General features: G+C 43.6%; 1 protein-coding gene and 1 long non-coding RNA gene across 8 annotated transcripts; one reads left to right on the top strand and one right to left on the bottom strand.

The window, feature by feature from the left end:
- Positions 1-322: 322 nt before the first annotated feature.
- On the bottom strand, positions 323-2,003 carry LOC139027561 (uncharacterized). The gene is made up of 2 exons (XR_011479675.1): positions 1,401-2,003; positions 323-1,157 (listed from the first exon to the last, which is right to left on the bottom strand). It is a non-coding gene; the product is annotated as an uncharacterized lncRNA (long non-coding RNA).
- On the top strand, positions 1,990-20,940 carry LOC111962201 (E3 ubiquitin-protein ligase rfwd3.L). Of its 7 annotated transcripts, XM_023985102.2 has the most exons (14): positions 2,868-3,096; positions 4,649-4,943; positions 5,079-5,329; positions 5,418-5,476; positions 6,680-6,889; positions 7,289-7,380; positions 7,510-7,624; positions 7,866-8,091; positions 8,267-8,417; positions 8,641-8,817; positions 9,129-9,343; positions 16,619-16,836; positions 20,197-20,376; positions 20,715-20,940. In XM_023985102.2, the coding sequence occupies exons 2-13, from the start codon at positions 4,657-4,659 to the stop codon at positions 20,338-20,340; spliced, it is 2,145 nt and encodes a 714-aa protein (XP_023840870.1). In that variant the 5' UTR covers positions 2,868-3,096; positions 4,649-4,656; the 3' UTR covers positions 20,341-20,376; positions 20,715-20,940. The 7 variants fall into 7 exon arrangements, with proteins under 7 accessions (XP_070299065.1, XP_023840870.1, XP_023840867.1 ...); XM_070442964.1 differs by lacking the exon at positions 2,868-3,096 and adding an exon at positions 1,990-2,331 and having other exon boundaries at positions 20,197-20,940; XM_023985099.2 differs by having other exon boundaries at positions 4,635-4,943; positions 20,197-20,940.
- Positions 20,941-21,259: the final 319 nt, after the last annotated feature.

The raw sequence follows: 21,259 nt of genomic DNA, 5'->3' as shown, positions 1-21,259 counted from the left end.
TATGCATATCATATGATCTAGGACAGAGTACGAGGCCGTTTAAATTGGGCACAATTTTATCCAAAAGTGAAAAGAGCGCCCCCTATTTCCAAGAGGTTTTAATAACCTTTTACTGCAGTGGGCTAAATCAGGGGCACACAGAATGTTTCTTGGTAGTCTTAAACAAATCTACTGTGAAACAAAAGGACACACCTCACACACAGGGTTATGGACTTAAAAAAGAAKACATCAGTAACATGTCAGATATAGTTTAAATGTATTCATTTTTGAGTGTGTATCCCAATATGACACCTTAAATACATCACAGAAGACTGAAATGTAGAAAAATGCATATTGTGTTTATTGAGCTGTACACTGATGCTYAGTTGGTCAATATTCCCCTCCAGTGATTCCCCAACATCTTGTCAACATGGGCCCCAACATGAGCAGATATCTTACACCAATCTATCTTTATAGACATTTATCCATAACAAGGCCTAAGCGGCCCCTATATTGTCCAAAAATCTCTCTAAAATGTCAAGTTTTTTTCCCACCCCTTTTTTTCTCCCCAATTTCACGGTATCCAATTGGTAGTAGTTACAGTCTCGTCTCATCGCTGCAACTCCCGTACGGACTCGGGAGAGGTGAAGGTCGAGAGCCATGCGTCCTCCGAAACACAACCCAACCAAGCCGCACTGCTTCTTGACACAATGCCCATCCAAACCGGAAGCCAGCCGCACCAATGTATCGGAGGAAACACCGTACACCTGGCGACCGTGTCAGCGTACACTGCGCCTGGCCCGCAACAGGAGTCGCTAGTGCGAGATGAGACAAGGATATCCCTGCCGGCCAAACCCTCCCTAACCCGGGCGACGCTGGGCCAATTTTGCGCCGCCCCATGGCCTCCCGGTCGCGGTCGGCTGCGACAGAGCCTGGACTCGAACCCAGAATCTCAAGTGGCAGCCCGGTTCAGACATTGTCTCTTCCCTGCATGATATCCCGCTCCATCCAGATTTCGTATGTTTTCTTTTCCAGGTTAGATCAACCTTCTTGCCTTTAGGCCCAGGTTCTGTCTTAAGGTTAGAATGGCCCATCGACGTAAATGTTCACGATGTTGGAAAATATTTTCCACTTGTTTCATCATGTCAAGGACTTCATGATAATCTCCCCACCTGAAGCTAAAGACAGACACAAAATAGTTGACCTCTGTGCAGGCTTTTGAAAATACATACAAACTAACTGATTTGGTTGCATTTGAACTACTGAATTCGGCACAACCTAAAATTGTCACTTTGGAGTCTGGACTATATGCCACTGACGAGATTCTTATGGCTTTCAAATCAAATCACCTCTTCCAATGCGTACCCCAGCAGGGTTGTTCCACTCAGGGCCTGTTTGATCTGACATAGAGCAAGTCTTACCTTAAGCCATTCTTTCATCTGCAACGCAAGAGAAAAACTCCCCTGTTTTTGGTTGAAAAAGGGTGATGAGGCAGCTGTTTGAAAATCTTCACCGTTGAATCCAGCACACCATTAAAACAGTCAGGGGCATCACAAAGAATGGCTTCGATGGTTTTGTCATTGTGTTCATGACACACAATACACCGACAATTGGTCAAGGAGCCATGTTTTATTTCTTTCTTCTTTAGAGTCTTCTGTGGTTTAGTTCTCTTGAGGTTTCTTGTCGCTTGTAGTGTTCACAGATCTTACTTATACTCCGGCTGACCTACCCCGGAAATTACTGTTTCATATACAATTTCCCTAAAAAGCAGAGCCATAAGTTCACTACAACATTTCCCTACTCTTTCAAATGTTCAAACACATTCCACAGGTCAACAAGGTCACTACACATCAATCACCATGACAGCTTTAGTGCAAACACATGCTTTACTTCAAAGGAACAGCTGCACTATCAGATTACAGAAACACTCACTCGATAGCGTGAGAACATCCGGACAGGATGTACATATATGGGCATAACCACGTGACACATAAAAGAGGTCATCAATCACTTTCGGACACATGCCGAATACTGTCCGAATAAAGTAAGGAAAGTGATGTTAGGATATAATAAAGTTAACCTGTATGAGCTTTTGTGCTGAATACATTATGTTGTTACAGATGTCAAGCTTATGGGCATGTGGCAGCAGTGTGTAGGAGGGAGGTTCCTAGGTGTGAGAAGTGTGCAGAAGGGCATGAGACAAGGGAATGTGTAGCATTGGGGAAAGTAGTGGTATGTGGTAATTGTAAGGGTGCCCATGGGGCTGGGGCTCAGAAATGTCCCGTGCGAGAGAGGCAGGTTGAGGTTTCCAGGGTTAGAGTAGTGAAGAAAGTAGAGGAAGATGGGTCAAGGGTGAGTAGTAGATCTTTAACAGTACAAAAAAAAGTGTGATTCACATCAATGCGCTGTGTAGATATCAATAATAAATGATATCCGTATCGCCGCAAGACTACACCACAGCTGTCATCCTTACATTCAAGTGTTTATTCAGGTTGGATAATCTTTGGATGCCGACAGCAGTCGCACAATTGGAAGACATAGTTTAGACTGAAAGCCTACAAAAGCCTATTCCTGCTCTTTTTCTGCAATCCATCAAACCCATTTGGTGTGTCATCATAGTGGTCTCTGACTTGTGGTCAGACTCGCTCAAGTGGAACAAACTTAAACTTGTGCCTTTTTTCAATGTTGATTTGAATGTCATTGAGAAAACCGAGAAGTATCAAATATTTTTTTCCCACAAACATCCTTTCTGAATTTAAAAGTAATCCTCAAAGTAATCCTCTAGTTTTTAAAAAGTATCTGTAATCTGATTACAATAATTTGGGTCGATTAAATTTGTTTCCCTATCACATATGGACTTTCTTTTTACCTTGTTTTGGTTTTTCAACCCGTCCAGTTGGTGGCGGCAATACAACTTTTTGGGTTGTAGTCCGCCATATAACCCACAGAAGAAAAAAAAAGACAATGGGGATAGCAAAGAAACTATGACTGCGATCAGATTATTACACCAAATGTTTTACTGTTCAAGTTAAAAGCAATGTAGTTGAACTATTTTCATGGTAACCCACGAAGTTTTACACTGGCAAGGATAGTTTTGGTCACACGCAATATTTCAAGGTAAGAAGTAGATGTGAGATGCTACACTGCCCATGCAACTAATTTAAACAGGGATATTGATGTTGTAGTTCCAATGAGCAAGGCAAAAGCCTGATATGGACAGTGATGGTGCAGAGATGGCAGGAGCAGTGGAATAGAGATACTAAGGGCAGACATGTATTTATTTTAGGTACAGAGAAGTCGGGGAGGACGAGAGGATGTGACAGAAGAGGCTATTTTTTACAAGATTACGGGTGGGACACAGTCGGTTGATTAAGACTTTACATGTGATAGGAAAGTGTGATTATTGCCAGAAAGCAGAGACCGTGGCGCATATATAGCTACAGTGTGGGCAGTATCAGAGGGAAAGAGAGAGGCTGAGGTATAATGAGAGATCAGGGGACACAGCAAATTAAATAGTATATTGTCGAACGTAATTAGATATAGTCTCATATGCTATATTTTTTAAGAGCAACTAGGCTGGCAGGTAGGATTTAGTTTCTCCCTGTCTCTGGCCCACACTCCGGTACAGTATGTGTTGGTAATGTAATGCACTATGGATTCCAACCGCCGATAAACCCTAACGTTACATAAGAAAAAGCAATGGATGGTTTAGTTATACAAATATTTGTCAACACTGCCAGCAGCAGAGACTGATCTGCGGTGAGCTAGCTAACGTTATCATTCTAGCTAATTTAGGCTATTTCCAAAAAAGTATATAGTTATGAAAACCATGTGGTAACGTTATTTCATTGATCACATTCGAGACTGTCACCAAATAATCAAGTTGTTAATGTACTTTAGCTAGCTGCTTCAAGTAGCTAACGTTACTGTAGCTAGCTAGCAGAGCGGCCTTTGCTTTGGCTTCCGCCAATGTAAACTTCGTTCACCATGGAGTTGACTTCAGCTAGTCTCTCAATGTAACGTTGGCTACTTGCCAGTTCCAAAACCTGCATCCGTAATCCTGTTCCGAGTCTTGTTTCGCACAGCCTGTGTAGCTAGCAGCCGGCTATGGCACGGTAACTAGCTATATAGTTCGCTACGTAGTTAGCAATGGCACGTGGCTAGCTAACTAACGTTATAATTGTTAGCTAGTTAGCTACCAGTTAGCTATGTCTATTGTCACCTAACTTTTAACTTAAAACGGCCAATCTGCAGTTTAACAATAACAAAGCGAATCCCCGCCACTGTTTTGGTAAAAAGTAATCACGCTCAAATTCATAGACCGAGTTATGGATGTTTTAACCTTGTTATGAGGCTATGACGTTTGTTTACAAACATTGGAGTAAAACATCCTTATATTTTGGGTTCTGATGGGGTACGACAGTTAAACTAAGCCATGAGGCATTTATAGCAAAAGTTAGCATTGCATGCAAGTTACATAACCTGATTTTTGTTGTCACCCTTTGTGGCTTCAGTCAGAATTGGTTCACTGTACTCACGTTTGCTTGCAATTAAAACCGTTGGCTACGCTAGTGTCTGAGAACACTGAAGTCAAGAGGGAAATCATTTGTAAACATCTCAGGTTATCCTGCCTATTGAAGGCAATTAATTTTTAGCCCCCCACCCATAGGTTGTGAGATGGAGGTGATGGAGGTGGACTTGCAGCTGGGGGCCCCCAGTAGGGAACCAGAGCCAGATGTTGTGGCAGACCAGGTAGATCTCCCTATTGTCATCCCTGACTCTGGCAGTGAAACAGAGGACGAGGCAGACGCAGCTCCCTGTGACCCACCACGGCTCCCGAACACCTGGGCGTTCAGTCAGAACAGAGCCAGAGTGGAGGGTCAAGTTGGATCCAGGATCAGAAGGGAGGGTCATATTGAGCCCAGGGTCACCACAGCAGCCACCCTGAGGCAGCGGAGAGCCAGGTAGTTATGGTTGGACTGGATTCCCTGTAAACTGTGTATCCATACTGGAGACAAAATTGTATGCTTCATYGAGAACCTATTTCACCCCATGTTATACCCATTGATTGTACCTGTATTGTTTCTGTGTGGTTAAAGGCCAGGCCTCAGGGAGCACTACTCCACCCAGACCACTGCTCGTGCTAGCAGCTTCCTGGATTTCCTGCTGCGAGTCCCTGCAGCCAACCAGGCCGAGGGCGACTCTGGGAGTACGACAGAGCTGAGCGAGTCGGAGGATGAGGCAGATCCCCCGGGGCCAGCAGTAGACCCTCCCAATTCGGCCGTTCCCTCCAGCTCTCATCCAAACCCTCCAGTTGCAGTCACGCCACCCGAAGGCCTTTATTCTTCAGGTAAACCAAGCTCAAGTCTGATCAATACATAGCCATTTTCCACTGTAACCTATAAAGAGTTAATCTCACCATGCCATCCTGTGTATAGATTCTAATGCAACCACAGAGGCTGCGAGGACCGTGACCGGAAATCAAGTGAATCCTGAGGTAAGACCACATTCATTGCCAGTGATAGGCCTACACTTTTTCAGGACCCTGTCTTTGAAAGATAATTTGTAAAAATCCAAATAACTTCACAGATCTTCATTGTAAAGGGTTTAAACACGGTTTTCCATGCTTGTTCAATGAACCATAAACAATTAATGACCATGCACCTGTGGAACGGTCGTTAAGACACTAACAGCTTACAGACGGTAGGCAATTAAGGTCACAGTTATGAAAACTAAGGACACTAAAGAGGCCTTTCTACACCAAAAGAAAGATGCCCAGGGTCCCTGCTTATCTGTGTGAATGTGCCTTAGGCATGCTGCAAGGAGGCATGAGGACTGCAGATGTGGCCAGGGCAATAAATTGCAATGTCCGTACTGTGAGACGCCTAAGACAGCGCTACAGGGAGACAGGATGGACAGCTGATCGTCCTCGCAGTGGCAGACCACGTGTAACAACACCTGCACAGGATCGGTACATCCGAACATCACACCTGCGGGACAGGTACAGGATGGCAACAACAACTGCCCGAATTACACCAGGAATGCACAATCCCTCCATCAGTGCTCAGACTGTCTGCAATAGGCAGAGAGAGGCTGGACTGAGGGCTTGTAGGCCTGTTGTAAGGCAGGTCCTCACTAGACATCGCCGTCGCCTATGGGCACAAACCCACCGTCGCTGGACCACTGCTCTTCACTGACGAGTCGCGGTTTTGTCTCACCAGGGGTGATGGTCGGATTCGCGTTTATCGTCGAAGGAATGAGCATTAAACTGATGCCTGTACTCTGGAGCAGGAATACATGATCCTCCAGCATGACAATACCACCAGCCATACTGCTCGTTCTGTGTGTGATTTCCTGCAAGACAGGAATGTCAGTGTTCTGCCATGACCAGCGAAGAGCCCGGATCTCAATCCCATTGAGCACATCTGGGACCTGTTGGATCGGAGGTTGAGGGCTAGGGCCGTTCCCCCCCAGAAATGTCCGGGAACTTGCAGGTGCCTTGGTGGAAGAGTGGGGTAACATCTCACCGCAAGAACTGGCTAATCTGGTACAGTCCATGAGGAGGAGATGCACTGCAGTACTAATGTAGCTGGTGATGATTAGCTCGTTAGTGCAGTTTCTCTAGTAGCATTGTGTGCCATTTTAATTTATTCCCATGCACTGTCAGAAATGTCATGCATCATCTCTCTGTCCCCTCTAGGTTGTATCAGACCCACTAGCCTCCAGTGCACCGGCCCTTCGATTGTCCCAGGGGGATGAGGGGGAAGGGGAGACCTGCTCCATCTGCTTTGAGCCCTGGACCACGTCAGGGGAGCATCGGCTGGCCACCCTGCGCTGCGGACATCTCTTTGGCTACACCTGCATCGACCGCTGGGTGAAGGGCCAGGGCCAGGGAGCCAAGTGTCCCCAGGTCAGTGTCTTCATGTCTGTCTGTCAGCCTTGGTATGTCTGGGTGGAGAGGACTGGAATTGCTCCTGGTTCCACTATGAACAGGAAAATTAAAAAGGTCTGCACTCGGCATTTGAAAGAAAGGAAAATCTATTCCATCCTAAGGGGGGAAAAACGAGCTCCTACTTCCACTGTAGTGACTGGCACCAGGTGGAATCTGTGCTGGAGGCGCAGCTTCCTCAAGCATTCAAAAATGAGTCGAAACTTAAGAATTCCCCTCTGAATTACTTAAATCTGAGAAAATACCGCCATAAAATATGACCCGCAAAAAACAATTTACTTAATACGCAGACAGTGACGTGAAGGCGTCACATCAGACTCCGTCTGGCTCTTGTAATGATCTTCTGCTGTATGTCTGCAGTGCAACAAGAAGGCCAAGCGCGCCGATATCGTCCTCCTGTACACGCGCAAGCTGAGGGCTCTGGACAACACCGAGCAGGAGAGTATGAAGAGGTGAAGTAGCTGCTCACGTCTTGAGTTTTTTTTCTGAACTGCTGATATTGGCATGAATCTGACCTGTTTCACTACTGTAGGGAGGGAGCTGTTGAGAGTGAGTGTGTCTGAATGTGTTGTTGTGTGTAGGTCACTGGCGCAAGAGCATTCACTGCGTAGAAAGGCTGAACTGGAGTCAGCGCAGTGCCGACTACAACTGCAGGTGATGACAGACGAATGTGGGAAACTGCACAAGCAGCTACAGGTACTTTATGCCCATTGCTTTACCGGTCATCCCCCAGTCTCCCATCCATTTATCAGGTGGACTAGAATACCGAGCCCTAATCATTGAGATTAATCTACCCCTAAATCCACTATGATGATTGTATGCTGACTTTCAATGTTTTTCTGACCACATACTGTATCTGCTATTCTTGACTTGACTTCCATTGGTATTGAACAGTGCAGGTGGGTCACTTTTTTTTTCTTTCTTCTACCTCTGTTAGGAGCTGAAGACGCTGATGGCCCAGCCTGGCTGTGGGCCCTCACAGAGCTCAGGGGCTTCTCTCTCTGGGCCCTTTCAGAGACAGGACAGTACCCAGGGGGGCCACTATGTCTTCTCCAAGGCCGTGCTGGTGTCCCAGGTGGGGGGATGCAGGGTGCTGTCCTACTGTGAACCCCTCAGCTGCCTGCTGGCCTCTCAGCCCTCCCCACACACTACCCTGGTGCCCGGTAAGACCTTTGATAAGCTTTGATACGCTTTCAGTACAAAATAGCTGTAGACATTTGTTTTTTTGCACAGATTGTATAATGTGAAAATATCAAAGGGAAGTATTTGCTACCTCTTGTAATAATTTCTCTACCTTTGCTCTCTCTTCCCCCTCCTCCCTCTGTGTCTACCTGCCAGGCTGTGGTGTGAAGAAGGTGAGCACGGTGAATCTGAAGGCCTGCCAGTACATTCCCATCCATGTCAAACAGATCAGAGGCCTAGCCTTCAACAGACAGGCCGACACCCTCCTGCTCTCCGCTGCCCTGGACAACACCATAAAACTCACCAGGTAACCAGATAGTCTGTGTCCAAGCAGAGAGATTTATCAGGACAGTGTGTTCCAGAATGGAGTCGACTTCATAGCCCCAGGCTCTTATGGAGAAGAACATTGACCTTTTCTGAGTTGCAAGAACCATTCAGACCTAATATTGATAACAAAACCCTTGAAGGTTAATTAGGACAGTATTTTCCCTTCTAAATCTAATATCCTAACTATCATTATTCTCCTGCAGTCTAATGACCAACACAGTGGTGCAGACCTACAACACAGGTAAACCAGTGTGGAGCTGCTGCTGGTGCCTGGACAACAACAACTATGTGTACGCTGGTCTCAGTAACGGCTCCGTGCTGGTGTATGACACCAGGGACACCAGCACACATGTCCAGGAGCTACAGCCGCTACGTTCCAGGTCAGTCTGACAGCCAGGCCAGGGGGCAAAGGTTATCTAGTCTGTATGCGACACCACAGTTTGATCTACACCTGTCAATATAACCTAGGTAGGGCCCAGAGTTTTACCTTCTTCACAACAGGATCTGACCAGGTACATTTCTGGTATTTTATTTGTTTTGTTATTCATTTTCAAAGATGGTGGAATGAATATTAATTTATATGGTGTGTGAAATGTAATTCACATAGTGTATTATAATATGTTATACAATTTTAGTATGCAGTGTGATTTTAAAACCACAGGCACCAACCATGACCTCTGGCTTCTCCCAGGTGTCCCGTGGCATCCCTGTCCTATGTGCCTCGCGCCGCCTCCAGCTCGTTCCCATGTGGTGGCCTCATCGCAGGCTCTCTGGATGGGGGCTGCTTCTGGGAGCAAGTAGACGGGACCACCTACAGACCCCACATTTTGCCCCTGGAGACAGGAGGCTGCATAGACATCCAGGTGCAGCCAGAGAGCAGACACTGTTTGGTCACCTACAGACCAGGTGAGACTATACCATCCTGGGGAGGACTATGAGGGGCAATGAAGGGCCTAAATAAGTGTGTGTGTCTATACACTACCGTTCAAAAGTTTGGGGTCACTTAGAAATGTCCTGGTTTTTGGAAGAAAAGCAAATTATAATTTTTTTTGTCCATTTTAAAATAACATCAAATTGATCAGAAATACTGAGTAGACATTAATGTTGTAAATGACTATTGCAGCTGATTTTCTATGGAATATCTACATAGGAGTACAGAGGCGCATTATCAGCAACCATCACTCCTGTTTTCCAATGGCACGTTGTGTTAGCTAATCCAAGTTTATCATTTTAAAAGGCTAATTGATCATTAGAAAACCCTTTGGCAATTATGTTAGCACAGCTGAAAACTGTTGTCCTGATAAAAGAAGCAATAAAACTGCCCTTCTTTAGACTACTTGAGTATGTGGATCATCAGCATTTGTGAGTTCGATTACAGGCTCAAAATGGCCAGAAACAAAGATCTTTCTTCTGAAACTCGTCAGTCTATTCTTGTTCTGAGAAATTAAGGCTATTCCATGCGAGAAATTGCCAAGAAACTGAAGATCTCGTACAACGCTGTGTACTACTCCCTTCATAGAACAGCGCAAACTTGCTCTAGCCAGAATAGAAAGAGGAGTGGGAGGCCCTTGTGCATAACTGAGCAAGAGGACAAGTACATTGTTTCTCAAACTAGACACTAGACTCCTCACAAGTCCTCAACTGGCAGGTTCATTAAATAGTACCCGCAAAATACCAGTCTCAACGTCAACAGTGAAGAGGTGACTCTGGGATGCTGGCCATCTAGGCAGTGCAAAGAAAAAGACATATCTCAGACTGGCCAATAAAAATAAAAGATTAAGATGGGCAAAAACACACACTAGACAGAGGAACTCTGCCTAGAAGGCCAGCATCCTGGAGTTGCCTCTTCACTGTTGATGTTGAAACTGGTGTTTTGCGCGTACTATTTAATGAAGCTGTCGGTTGAGGACTTGAGGCATCTGTTTCTCAAACTAAACACTAATGTGCTTGTCATCTTGCTCAGTTTTGCACCGGGGCCTCCCACTCTTTCTATTCTGGTTAGCGCCAGTTTGCGCAGTTCTGTGAAGGGAGTAGTACACAGCGTGGTATGAGATCTTCAGTTTCTTGGCAATTTCTCGCATGGAAGAGCCTTTATTTCTCAGAACAAGAATAGACTGACGAGTTTCAGAAGAAAGATCTTTGTTTCTGGCCATTTTTTGCCTATAATCAAACCCACAAATGCTGATGCTCCAGCTACTCAAGTAGTCTAAAGAAATCCAGTTTTATTGCTTCTTTTATCAGAACAACAGTTTTCAGCTGTGCCAACAAAATTGCTGAAGGGTTTTCTAATGATCAATTAGCCTTTTAAAATGATAAACTTGGATTAGCTAACACAACGTGCTATTGGAAAACAGGAGTGATGATTGCTGATAATGGGCCTCTGTACTCCTATGTAGATATTCCATAAAAAAACATCTGCCTTTTCCAGCTACAATAGTCATTTTCAACATTAACAATGTCCACATTGTATTTCTGATCAATTTTATATTATTTTAATGGACAAAACATTTGCTTTTTTTTCAAAAACCAGGAAATTTCTAAGTGACCCCAAAATTTGAATGGTGGTGTGATATATATATATATATATTTATTTATTTTTTTACCAGGAAAAGCCCATTGAGACCCAGTCTTTTTTTTTTTTTCAAGGGATACCTGGCCAAGAAGGCAGCAACAATTAATACATTACATAATTAAAACATACAACATGATCCCGCCTATAAAAAGCATTTACACTCCTCCGTAACAGTCTCCCATCAACATTTTAAATTCATTCAGTGGCACTAACATATCTAGATGAAGCATGGATTGTAGACTATTCCATGCCTCTGGTGCACAAGAAGAGAAGGCAGTCTTGCCTAATACTGTGAACGTCCTGGGGATATAAGTAGCAACCACCTAGCAGACCGGGTATGGTAACTGCTGGTGGTGTAGGAGACCAGACTACAGAGGTAAAGAGGGAGTTTACCCAAAAGGGCTTTGTAGATGAACACATACAAATGTGTCTTTCTGTGCATATAAATTGATGTCCGACCTACCATTTGGTGAAAGGTGCAATGGTGGGTGAGTGACTTGGCATTTGTAATAAAGTGCAAAGATGCATGATAAAAAGTGTCCAGTCTCTGTAAGACAGTGGAGGCTGCATGCATATACAACAAGTCACCATAATCAATTACAGAGAGAAAAGTGGCCTGAACAAGATTCTTTCTAGCCATAAGCGGGAAGCAAGCCTCATTACAAAAATAAAAACTCAATTTAAGCTTTGTCACAAGATTATCCACATGAACTTTAAAGGACAACTTGTCATCAACCAAATACCTAAGTGTTTGTGGATGACACTTTTCCAGTGGTTAAGCCACCAGAGGTGACAATGCTAACCTTCTCTGGCAGAGTTCTAGCTCTGGTAAAGGTCATGATTTTAGTTTTTTGTACATTCAAGATCAGTTTGAGAACATTAAGAGAGGCCTGCAGTGACTAAAAAGCAGTCTGGAGTTCTTCAACAGCCTGAACCAGAGAAGGAGCACATTAATATATGACTGTATCATCTGCATATTTGCTGCCCCTTCACTGAGACCAATGCTTCTGAGTCTAGCTAGCAACAATTCATGGTCAACTGAATCAAAGGCCTTCGATAAATCCACAAACAGAGTTATAGACAGATTATTTCACTTATAATTCACTATCACAATTCCAGTGGGTCAGAAGTTTACATGCACTAAGTTGACTGCCTTTTAAACAGCTTGGAAAATTCCAGAAAATGATGTCATGGCTTTAGAAGCTTCTGACAGGCTAATTGACATAATTTGAGTCAATTGGTGGTGTACCTGTGGATGTATTTCAAGGCCTACCTTCAAACTCAGTGCCTCTTTGCTTGACATCATAGGAAAATCAAAAGAAATCAGCCAAGACCTCAGAAAAAAATTGTAGACCTCCACAAGTCTGGTTGATCCTTGGGAGTAATGTTCAAACGCCTGAAGGTACCACGTTCATCTGTACAAACAGTAGTACGCAAGTATAAACACCATGGGACCACACAGCCATCATACTGCTCAGGAAGGAGATGCGTTCTGTCTCCTAGAGATGAATGTACTTTGGTGTGAAAAKTGCAAATCAATCCCAGAACAACAGCAAAGGACCATGTGAAGATGCTGGAGGAAACGGGTACAAAAGTATCTATATCCACAGTAAAACGAGTCCAATATCGACATAACCTGAAAGGCCGCTCATTAAGGAAGAAGCCACTGCTCCAATCCCGCCATAAAAAAGCCAGACTACGGTTTTCAACTGCACATGGGGACAAAGATTGTACTTTTTGGAGAAATGTCCTCAGGTCTGATGAAAGAAAAATAGAACTGTTTGGCCATAATGACCATTATGTTTGGAGGAAAAAGGGGGATGCTTGCAAGCTGAAGAACACCATCCCAACCGAGAAGCACGGGAGTGGCAGCATGATGTTGTGGGGGTGCTTTTCTGCAGGAGGGACTGGTGAACTTCACAAAATAGATGGCATCATGAGGCAGGGAATTTATGTGGATATATTGAAGCAACACCTCAAGACACCAGTTAGGAAGTTAAAACTTGGTCGCAAATGGGTCTTCCAAATGGACAATAACCCCCAAGCATACTTCCAAAGTTGTGGCAAAATGGCTTAAGGACAACAGTCAAGGTATTGGAGTGGCCATCACAAAGCCCTGACCTCAATCCTATAGAAAATTTGTGGCCAGAACTGAAAGTGTGTGCGAGCAAGGTGGCCTACTAACCTGACTCAGTTACACCAGCATTGTCAGGAGGAATGGGCCAAAATTCACCCAACTTATTGTGGGGAGCTTGTGGAAGGCTACCTGAAATGTTTGACCCAAGTTAAGCAATTTCAAGGCAATGCTACCAAATACTAATTGAGTGTATGTAAACTTCTAACCCACTGGGAATGTAATGAAAGAAATAAAAGCTGAAATAAATACTTATCGCTTCTATTATTCTGACATTTCACATTCTTAAAATAAAGTGGTGATCCTAACTGACCTAAAACAGGGCATTTTTGCTTGGATTAAATGTCAGGAATTGTGAAAAACGGAGTTTAAACGTATTTGGCTAAGGTGTATGTAAACTTCCGACTTCAACTGTATATATTTCTCTTTCTAATGAATTCTGCCAAGTTATCTGAAAACCAGGTATTGTACCTTCCACTGATTCTAAATTTCTTCACAGGGGCATGCTTATCACAAATGGACACAAATTTCATATAAAAATAGTCCCAGGCAGTGTCAACATCAGGAATCAGACGTACTCTGTCAATATGATGGTACAGATCATGTAAGAATGATGAGCAAGCAAACTGTCTGAAATGTCTTTGAATAATATAACGGGGTTTGGCTTTGGTAATTTTTTGCGTATTTCTAACACAAGCAATTGCACAGTGATCACTGGCATCATTTCAGAATATCCCAGTCTGTGTATTTGTGAGGGGTATTCGTTAGAATAATGTCCAATGATTTGTTAGGTGCTCTGGGATTTGGTCTTTTTGGCACATTAATTAATAGAGCGAGATTCAGGGAGTCACACAGTTCTTTAAAAGAGTCCAATACAGATGTAAGCATGTCCCAGTTCAAATCTCTTAAAATAATGAATTCAGTGTCATTTAGCTAGTGCAGGACATCAGAAAGAGAGTTAAGCTGCTTCTCCCGAAGCCGAGGGCGGTCTGTAGCAGCCGACTACAGTGATGTGGGAGTCCTTATATACTTTCACTTTAACCGCAAGCAATTCAAAAGGTTTGTCTTTGGAAATCGAGAGAATTTCAGAGGTGTTAAACTGAGATTTAACATAAATTGAAACCCCTCTTCCTTTACTCATCCGATCAGCTCTAAAAACCGTGTACCCATCAGTAGAAATCAAGTTATTTTACACAGGGGGGGGTCAAAATCAAAAGGAACAGTCCTTATCTGGTGTGGCCACCAGCTGCATTAAGTACTGCAGTGCATCTCCTCATGGACTGCACCAGATTTTCCAGTTGTTGTTGTGATGTGTTACCCCACTTTTCCACCAAGGCACCTGCAAGTTCCCGGACATTTCTGGGGGGAATGGCCCTAGCCCTCACCCTCTGATCCAACAGGTCCCAGATGTGCTCAATGGGATTGAGATCCGGGCTCTTCGCTGGCCATGGCAGAACACTGACATTCCTGTCTTGCAGGAATTCATGCACAGAACGAGCAGTATGGCTGGTGGCATTGTCATGCTGGAGGGTCATGTCAGGATGAGCCTGCAGGAAGGGTACCATATGAGGGAGGAGGATGTCTTCCCTGTAACGCACAGCGTTGATTGCCTGCAATGACATCAAGCTAGGTCTGATGATGCTGTGACACACCGCTCCAGACCATGACGAACCCTCCACCTCCAAATCGACCCTGCTCCAGAATACAGGCCTCGGTGTAACGCTCAATCCTTTGATGATAAATGCGAATCTGACCATCACCTCTGGTGAGACAAAACCGCTGCCTTACAACAGGCCTACAAGCCCTCAGTCCAGCCTCGCTCAGCCTATTGCAGACAGTCTGAGCACTGATGGAGGGATTGTGCGTTCCTTGTGTAACTCGGGCAGTTGTTGTTTCCATCCTGTACCTGTCCCGCAGGTGTGATGTTCGGATGTACCGATCCTGTGCAGGTGTTACACGTGGTCTGCCATTGTGAGGATGAGCAGCTGTCCGTCCTGTCTCCCTGTAGTGCTGTCTTAGGCGTCTCACAGTACGGACATTGCAATTTATTGCCCTGGCCACATCTGCAGTCCTCATGCCTCATTGTAGCATGCCTAAGGCACGTTCACGCAGATGAGCAGGGACCCTGGGCATCTTTCTTTTGGTGTTTTTCAGAGTCAGAAGAAAGTCCTCTTTAGTGTCCTTAGTTTTTATAACTGTGACCTTAATGTAATGACCGTTCCACAGGTGCATGTTCATTAATTGTTTATGGTTCATTGAACAAGCATGGAAAACCGTGTTTAAACCCCTTACAATGAAGATCTGTGAAGTTATATGGATTTGTTTTACTAATTGTCTTTGAAAGACAGGGTCCTGAAAAAGGGACGTTTCTTTTTTTGCTTCGTTTGTCTCGCTCACTACCGGTCAAAAGTTTTAGAACACTTACTCATTCAAAGGTTTTTCTTTATTTTTCTACAAAGCATAAAAAAGTAAAAATAGTGAAGATATCAAGACTATGAAAAGCACATGGAATTATCTGGTAACCAAAAAAGTGTGTGAGATTTTCATATAGCCACCCTTTGCCTTGATGACAGCTTTGCACACTCTTGGCATTCTCTCAATCAATTCACCTGGAATGCTTTTCCAACAATCTTGAAGGAAGATGAGTTCATTAGAGTTACAAGCCTCAGAAATTGTAGCCCAAATAAATGCTTCAGAGTTCAGTTAAGACACATCTCAACATCAACTGTTCAGTGGAGGCTGTGTGAATCAGTAAGGACACCAATAAGGAGAGACTTGCTTGGGCCAAGAAACACGAGTAATGGACATTAGACCGGTGGAAATCTTTCCTTTTTGGTCTGAGTCCAAATTTGAGATTTTGGGTTCCAACCACCGTGTCTTTGAGACGCAGAGTAGGTGAACCAGATGGTCTCATAGATGATCGCATAGTGAAGGAAAAGCAGCCAACAAGTGCTCAGCATATGTGGGAACTCCTTCAAGACTGTTGGAAAAGCATTCCAGGTGAAGCTGGTTGAGTGAATGCCAAGAGTGTGCAAAGCTGTCATCAAGGCAAGGGGTGGCTACTTTGAAGAATCTCAAATATAAAATTCCTATATATTTTTTGGGGTTACTACATGATTCCGTATGTTACTTCATAGTTTTAATGTCTTTCACTATTATTCTACAATGAAGAAAATAGTAAAAATAAAAACCCTTGAATGAGTAGGTGTTCAAACTTTAGACTGGTACTGTATATGTAATAAGATGTTTTTCTACTTAGTACTTAGTACTGGGTCTTTGTTGTCCTGGCATCTCTCTGGCATCTCTCTGTTTGCTGGATTAATTCTAATATCCCAAAGCAGGTGTTTTGTTTTAGCTTGTGCTGGGCTGGGCTGTAACAAAAGCCTGTACTCCCCATTAGCTCTCCAGGACCAGGGTAGGTGACCACTAGCGCTCGTATTTAGACTGACAGTCTCTGTGTTTTGATCCCGTCCAGGGCGCTCCAAGCCATCGCTGCGCTGTGTTCTGATGGAGCTGAACAGGACTCCCCAGCAGGACGCGGCTCAGGAACCCTCGTGTTCCTGCTACCCAGTCCAGACATTCAGCGCTGGCTCCTCCTGCAAGCTGCTCACCAAGAATGCCGTGTTCAGAAGCCCGGCCGGGGAGGGCTCCACTCTGGTGTGTGCCGGGGACGAGGCCACCAACTCCACCATGGTGAGCCACTGGCATGGTTGCAATTTTGTGTGTATTTTTACTTCATTCAGTTAATATGGTTGAGATTCATCATTATCCCAATTTTTTWAAACTTTGAATGCATTTACACGACCCCTCAGTCCCAATATCTCTGCCCCAGAATGTCTGATCCTCACAAGATGATGTGCTTATTTTTCAGAAGTTTCTCTCTGAGAAGATTGGGAGTAGTTAGTGGGAATCTATACTGTCTGAGAATTATATTGGTTTGCTAATGCCCAAGTTTGACCAATATGATGGGACATGCTGTATGCTTTATCTGTTTATATGCATGGCTTTGAGGATAATAATTATACCAAAAGCAACTATAAATATGTTTATTCCATAGTCTAAGTATGTATTTAAGGTTTAAAGTATGATTTTAAGTTTGTATTGACTTGCTCAGTAAATTTGTATAGARTCTGCAACCATCCATCCTTTTTGTCTGCTTGTACTTTTTACCACTTAAAAATGCCATTACAGTTTCAATTTCTCTGGCCCAGAAAGTCTGAATCTTACGAGGTAATATTCTCCTGGGTCAATGGGGTCTCCTGCAGTTTTCTGAGAGGTTCTACATCATCTGAGATTGGTCTTAAGTGGCGCTACAGACCACAACTGTAACTGAACACATCTGAATGTTCAATTACAGGAAACTAATATAAATGCAACATGCAACAATTTCCACGATTTTTATTTTTTAGGTCAATTTTTTATTTTTTTTAACTCTGTCAATTTAAATAAATGCATTAGGCCTTAATCTATGGATTTCACATGACTGGGAGTACAGATATGCATCTGTTGGTCACATATACTTAAAAAAAACTAAAGGGTAGGGTCGTGGATCAGAACCAGTTAGTATCTGGTTTGACCCCCATTTGCTTCATGCAGTGTGACACATGTCCTTCGCATAGAGTTGATCCGGCTTTTGATTGTGGCCTTTAATGTTGTCCCACTCCTCTTCAATGGCTGTGTGAAGTTGCTGGATTTGGCTTGAACTGGAAAACGCTATTGATCCAGAGCATCTCCAAACATGCTCAATGGGTGTCATGTCTGGTGAGTATGCAGGCCATTGAAGAACTGGGACATTTTCAGCTTCCAGGAATTATGTATAGATCCTTGCGACATGGGGCCATGCTGAAACATGAGGTGATGGCTGCGGATGAATGGCACAACAATGGGCCTCAGGATCTCGTCACAGTATCTCTGTCTGTTGTCCGTAGCTTGTGCCTGCCCATACCATAACCCCACCGCCACCATGGTGCACTCTGTTCACAACGTTGACGTCAAACTGCTCGCCTGCACGACGCCATACACCTGGTCTGCGGTTGTGAGGCCGGTTGGACGTACTGCCAAATTCTCTAAAACGACGTTGGAAGTGGCTTATGATAGAGAAATTATCGTACAATTATTTGGCAACAGCTCTGATGGACATTCCTGCAGTCACCATGACAATTGCACTCGACCTCAACTTGAAACATCTGTGGTATTGGTTTAGTTCCAAAACTACATTTTAGTGGCATGTTATTGTCCCCAGTACAAGGTGCGTGCACCTGTGTAATGAACATGCTGTTTAATTAGCTTCGTGATTTGCCACACCTGTCAGGTGGATTGATTATCTTGGTAAAGGAGAAATGCTCACTAACAGACGTAAACAAATTTGTGCACAACATTGGAGAGATGTTTTTTGTGTGTTTGTAAAATGTTGGCTATTTGTTATTTCATGGCCAAAAGTATTTGAACACTTGCTCGTGGAACATCTCAATCCGAAATCATTGGCATTAATATGGAGTTGGTCCCCCCTTTGCTGCTAAAACTGCCTCCACTCTTCTGGGAAGGCTTTCCACTAGATGTTGGAACATTGCAGCAGGACTTAATTCCATTCAGCCACGAGTATTAGTGAGGTCAGGGCAGGCACTGATGTTGGGCGATTAGGCCTGGCTCGCAGTTGGCATTCCAATTCATCCCAAAGGTGTTTGATAAGGTTGAGGTCAGACCTCTGCAGGCCAGTCAAGTTCTTCCACACTGAGCTCGACAAACCCTTTCTGTATGGACCTTGCTTTGTGCACGTGGGCATTATCATGTTGAAACAGGAAAGGGCCTTCCCCAAACTGTTGCCACAAAGTTGGAAGCACAGAATCATCTAGATAGTCTTAAACTCTACATCATACAATGACAAAGGGGCCTAGCCCGAACCATGAAAATCAGCACCAGACCATTATTTCTCCTGCACCAAACTCCACAGTTGGCACTATGCATTCAAACCCAGATTTGTCCTTTGGACTGCCAGATGGTGAAGCGTGATTCATCACTCCAGAGAATGTGTTTCTACTGCCCCAGATTCCAATGGCGGTGAGCTTTACACCACTCCAGCCGACGCTTGGAATTGCGCATGGTGATCTTAGGCTTGAGTGCAGCTGCACGGCCATGGAAACTCATTACATGAAGCGCCCGACGAACAGTTATTTTGCTGACGTTGCTTCCAGAGGCAGTTTGGAACACAGTAGTGAGTGTTGCATCTCAGGGCAGACTATTTTTACACTTCAGCACTTGGTGGTCCCATTCTGTGAGCTTGTGTGGCCTACCACTTAGCGTTTGAGCAGTTGTTGCTTCTAGACTCTTCCACTTCACAGTAACAGCACTTACAGTTGACCGGGGCAGCTCTAGCAGGGCAGAAGTTTGATGAACTGAGTTGTTGGAAAGGTGACATCCTATGATGGTATCACGTTGAAAGTCACTGAGCTCATCAGTAAGGCTATTCTACTGCAAATGTTTGTCTATGGAGTTTGCATGGCTATGTGCTCGATTTAATTAAAAATTTTAATACACCTGTCTGCAACTGGTGTGGCTGAAATATCTGAATCCACTAATTTGAAGGCGTCTCCACATGCTTTTGTGTATTAATGCATTGAGTCTGTTTGATCATCTACTCCGTTTTAGTTAAGAATTTCAGGATATTTGCCCTAAATCTATTACCATTTCCATTATGACCATTTTAACCATATTTGACCTTTGACCACTTAAATCAATTTTACGTGACATCTGGCCTTACTTTGTATTGCCCCATTGTTTGATCTAGGATGGATGACAGCCTGCAACAACAAAAACAAGCACTTTTTCCAGGTTGGCTGGTTTATTATTAGAAGTTAGGCTCAGTTGAACTTTACTCCACTGTTGATATTGATTCTTCCCAAATGGTTCAACTCTTTTGTGGTTGAAAGAAATCCATAATAGTGAGAGGCTTGACTCTCTGGTTTGAGGCATTTGGGGGATAGTTTGAATGATATAAAACTGTCTCGAGCTTCACATTGAGCCATTGTTTCTAATCATGTCATCTTTTTTCCCCAGGTGTGGGATGCAGGGAGTGGAACCCTGATTCAGAAATTGTCTGCTGACCTCCCAGTGTTGGACATCTGCCCATTTGAGGTGAACCAGGGCAGTTACCTGGCCTCTCTCACTGAGAAGATGCTCAAAATTTACAAGTGGGAATGAGGAGGAATTATGGAGGACACCACCAGCATAGAACATGTATGAGTAACACGGCTGCTGCACTGTATAAATGGAATCCATTTAGTACAGCCTTTTCTTACCCAAAGTCACTACAGATAAACTTTTATTGGGGTTTGCATTGCAGTAGCGGGATTGGAGAGCCATCGCACTGCTGCAGTGTTATGAAGGAACTGATAACTGGAGTGCCTGTACAGATACACTACTGCCCTAAATGTTTACATTAAGAATCACAGAAAAACATATCAAAAAATTATTTTCCTTTCTTGTTTTTTGATGCATGTGACGATCAGTTAGTGTTGTCAGTTAACCATGCTGCCGACAAATGTTTCAATGTTGTGTTCCATCTCTGGTTTTAGAGACGGATCCATGGATAAAAATCAGGACATCAATGGCTTGTTACATTTCCTGGATTCTGATTGGCACAACTGATCAGCAAGCTGGCACAACTGATCAGCAAATCATTCTGGATGTTTCATTTTTTATTTCCTTATTTTATTTCCAGAGGAAATTGTGTATATTTTATAACAAATGTTTGTGTATGATTTGTAATGTAATAAAATATAAATCATTGGTTATTTTTCATCTTGACTTGTGATTGTGCATCTTCAGTTTCAATGTTTAACGTTATTTTCATAAACCATCATTTTTTTTCACTAAATAAGATGTTTTCAACCATGTCTGTATTCTGTATAGAACTATATTTTAGAGGTCAGTAATCAATCAGTTTATATTTTCATAGGTAAAATATCCGTAACAGTACAGGGGTTTGTCAAAACAAAAGAACTGACAGGAGTCGGATAATAGAAACAAAAGTACTAGATTATCCCATAGTTGGCTAATGAAAATGTATTAGTGGTTTAGATTCCGAACTATATTCAACTGTGTTTATTCATTGCAAGTA

This window comes from Salvelinus sp. IW2-2015, linkage group LG4q.1:29 (genome assembly GCF_002910315.2).
Source record: "Salvelinus sp. IW2-2015 linkage group LG4q.1:29, ASM291031v2, whole genome shotgun sequence".
Lineage (NCBI taxonomy): Eukaryota > Metazoa > Chordata > Actinopteri > Salmoniformes > Salmonidae > Salvelinus > Salvelinus sp. IW2-2015.
Note: the sequence above shows the minus strand (reverse complement) of the source record. Positions and strands in the feature narration are given on the sequence as shown.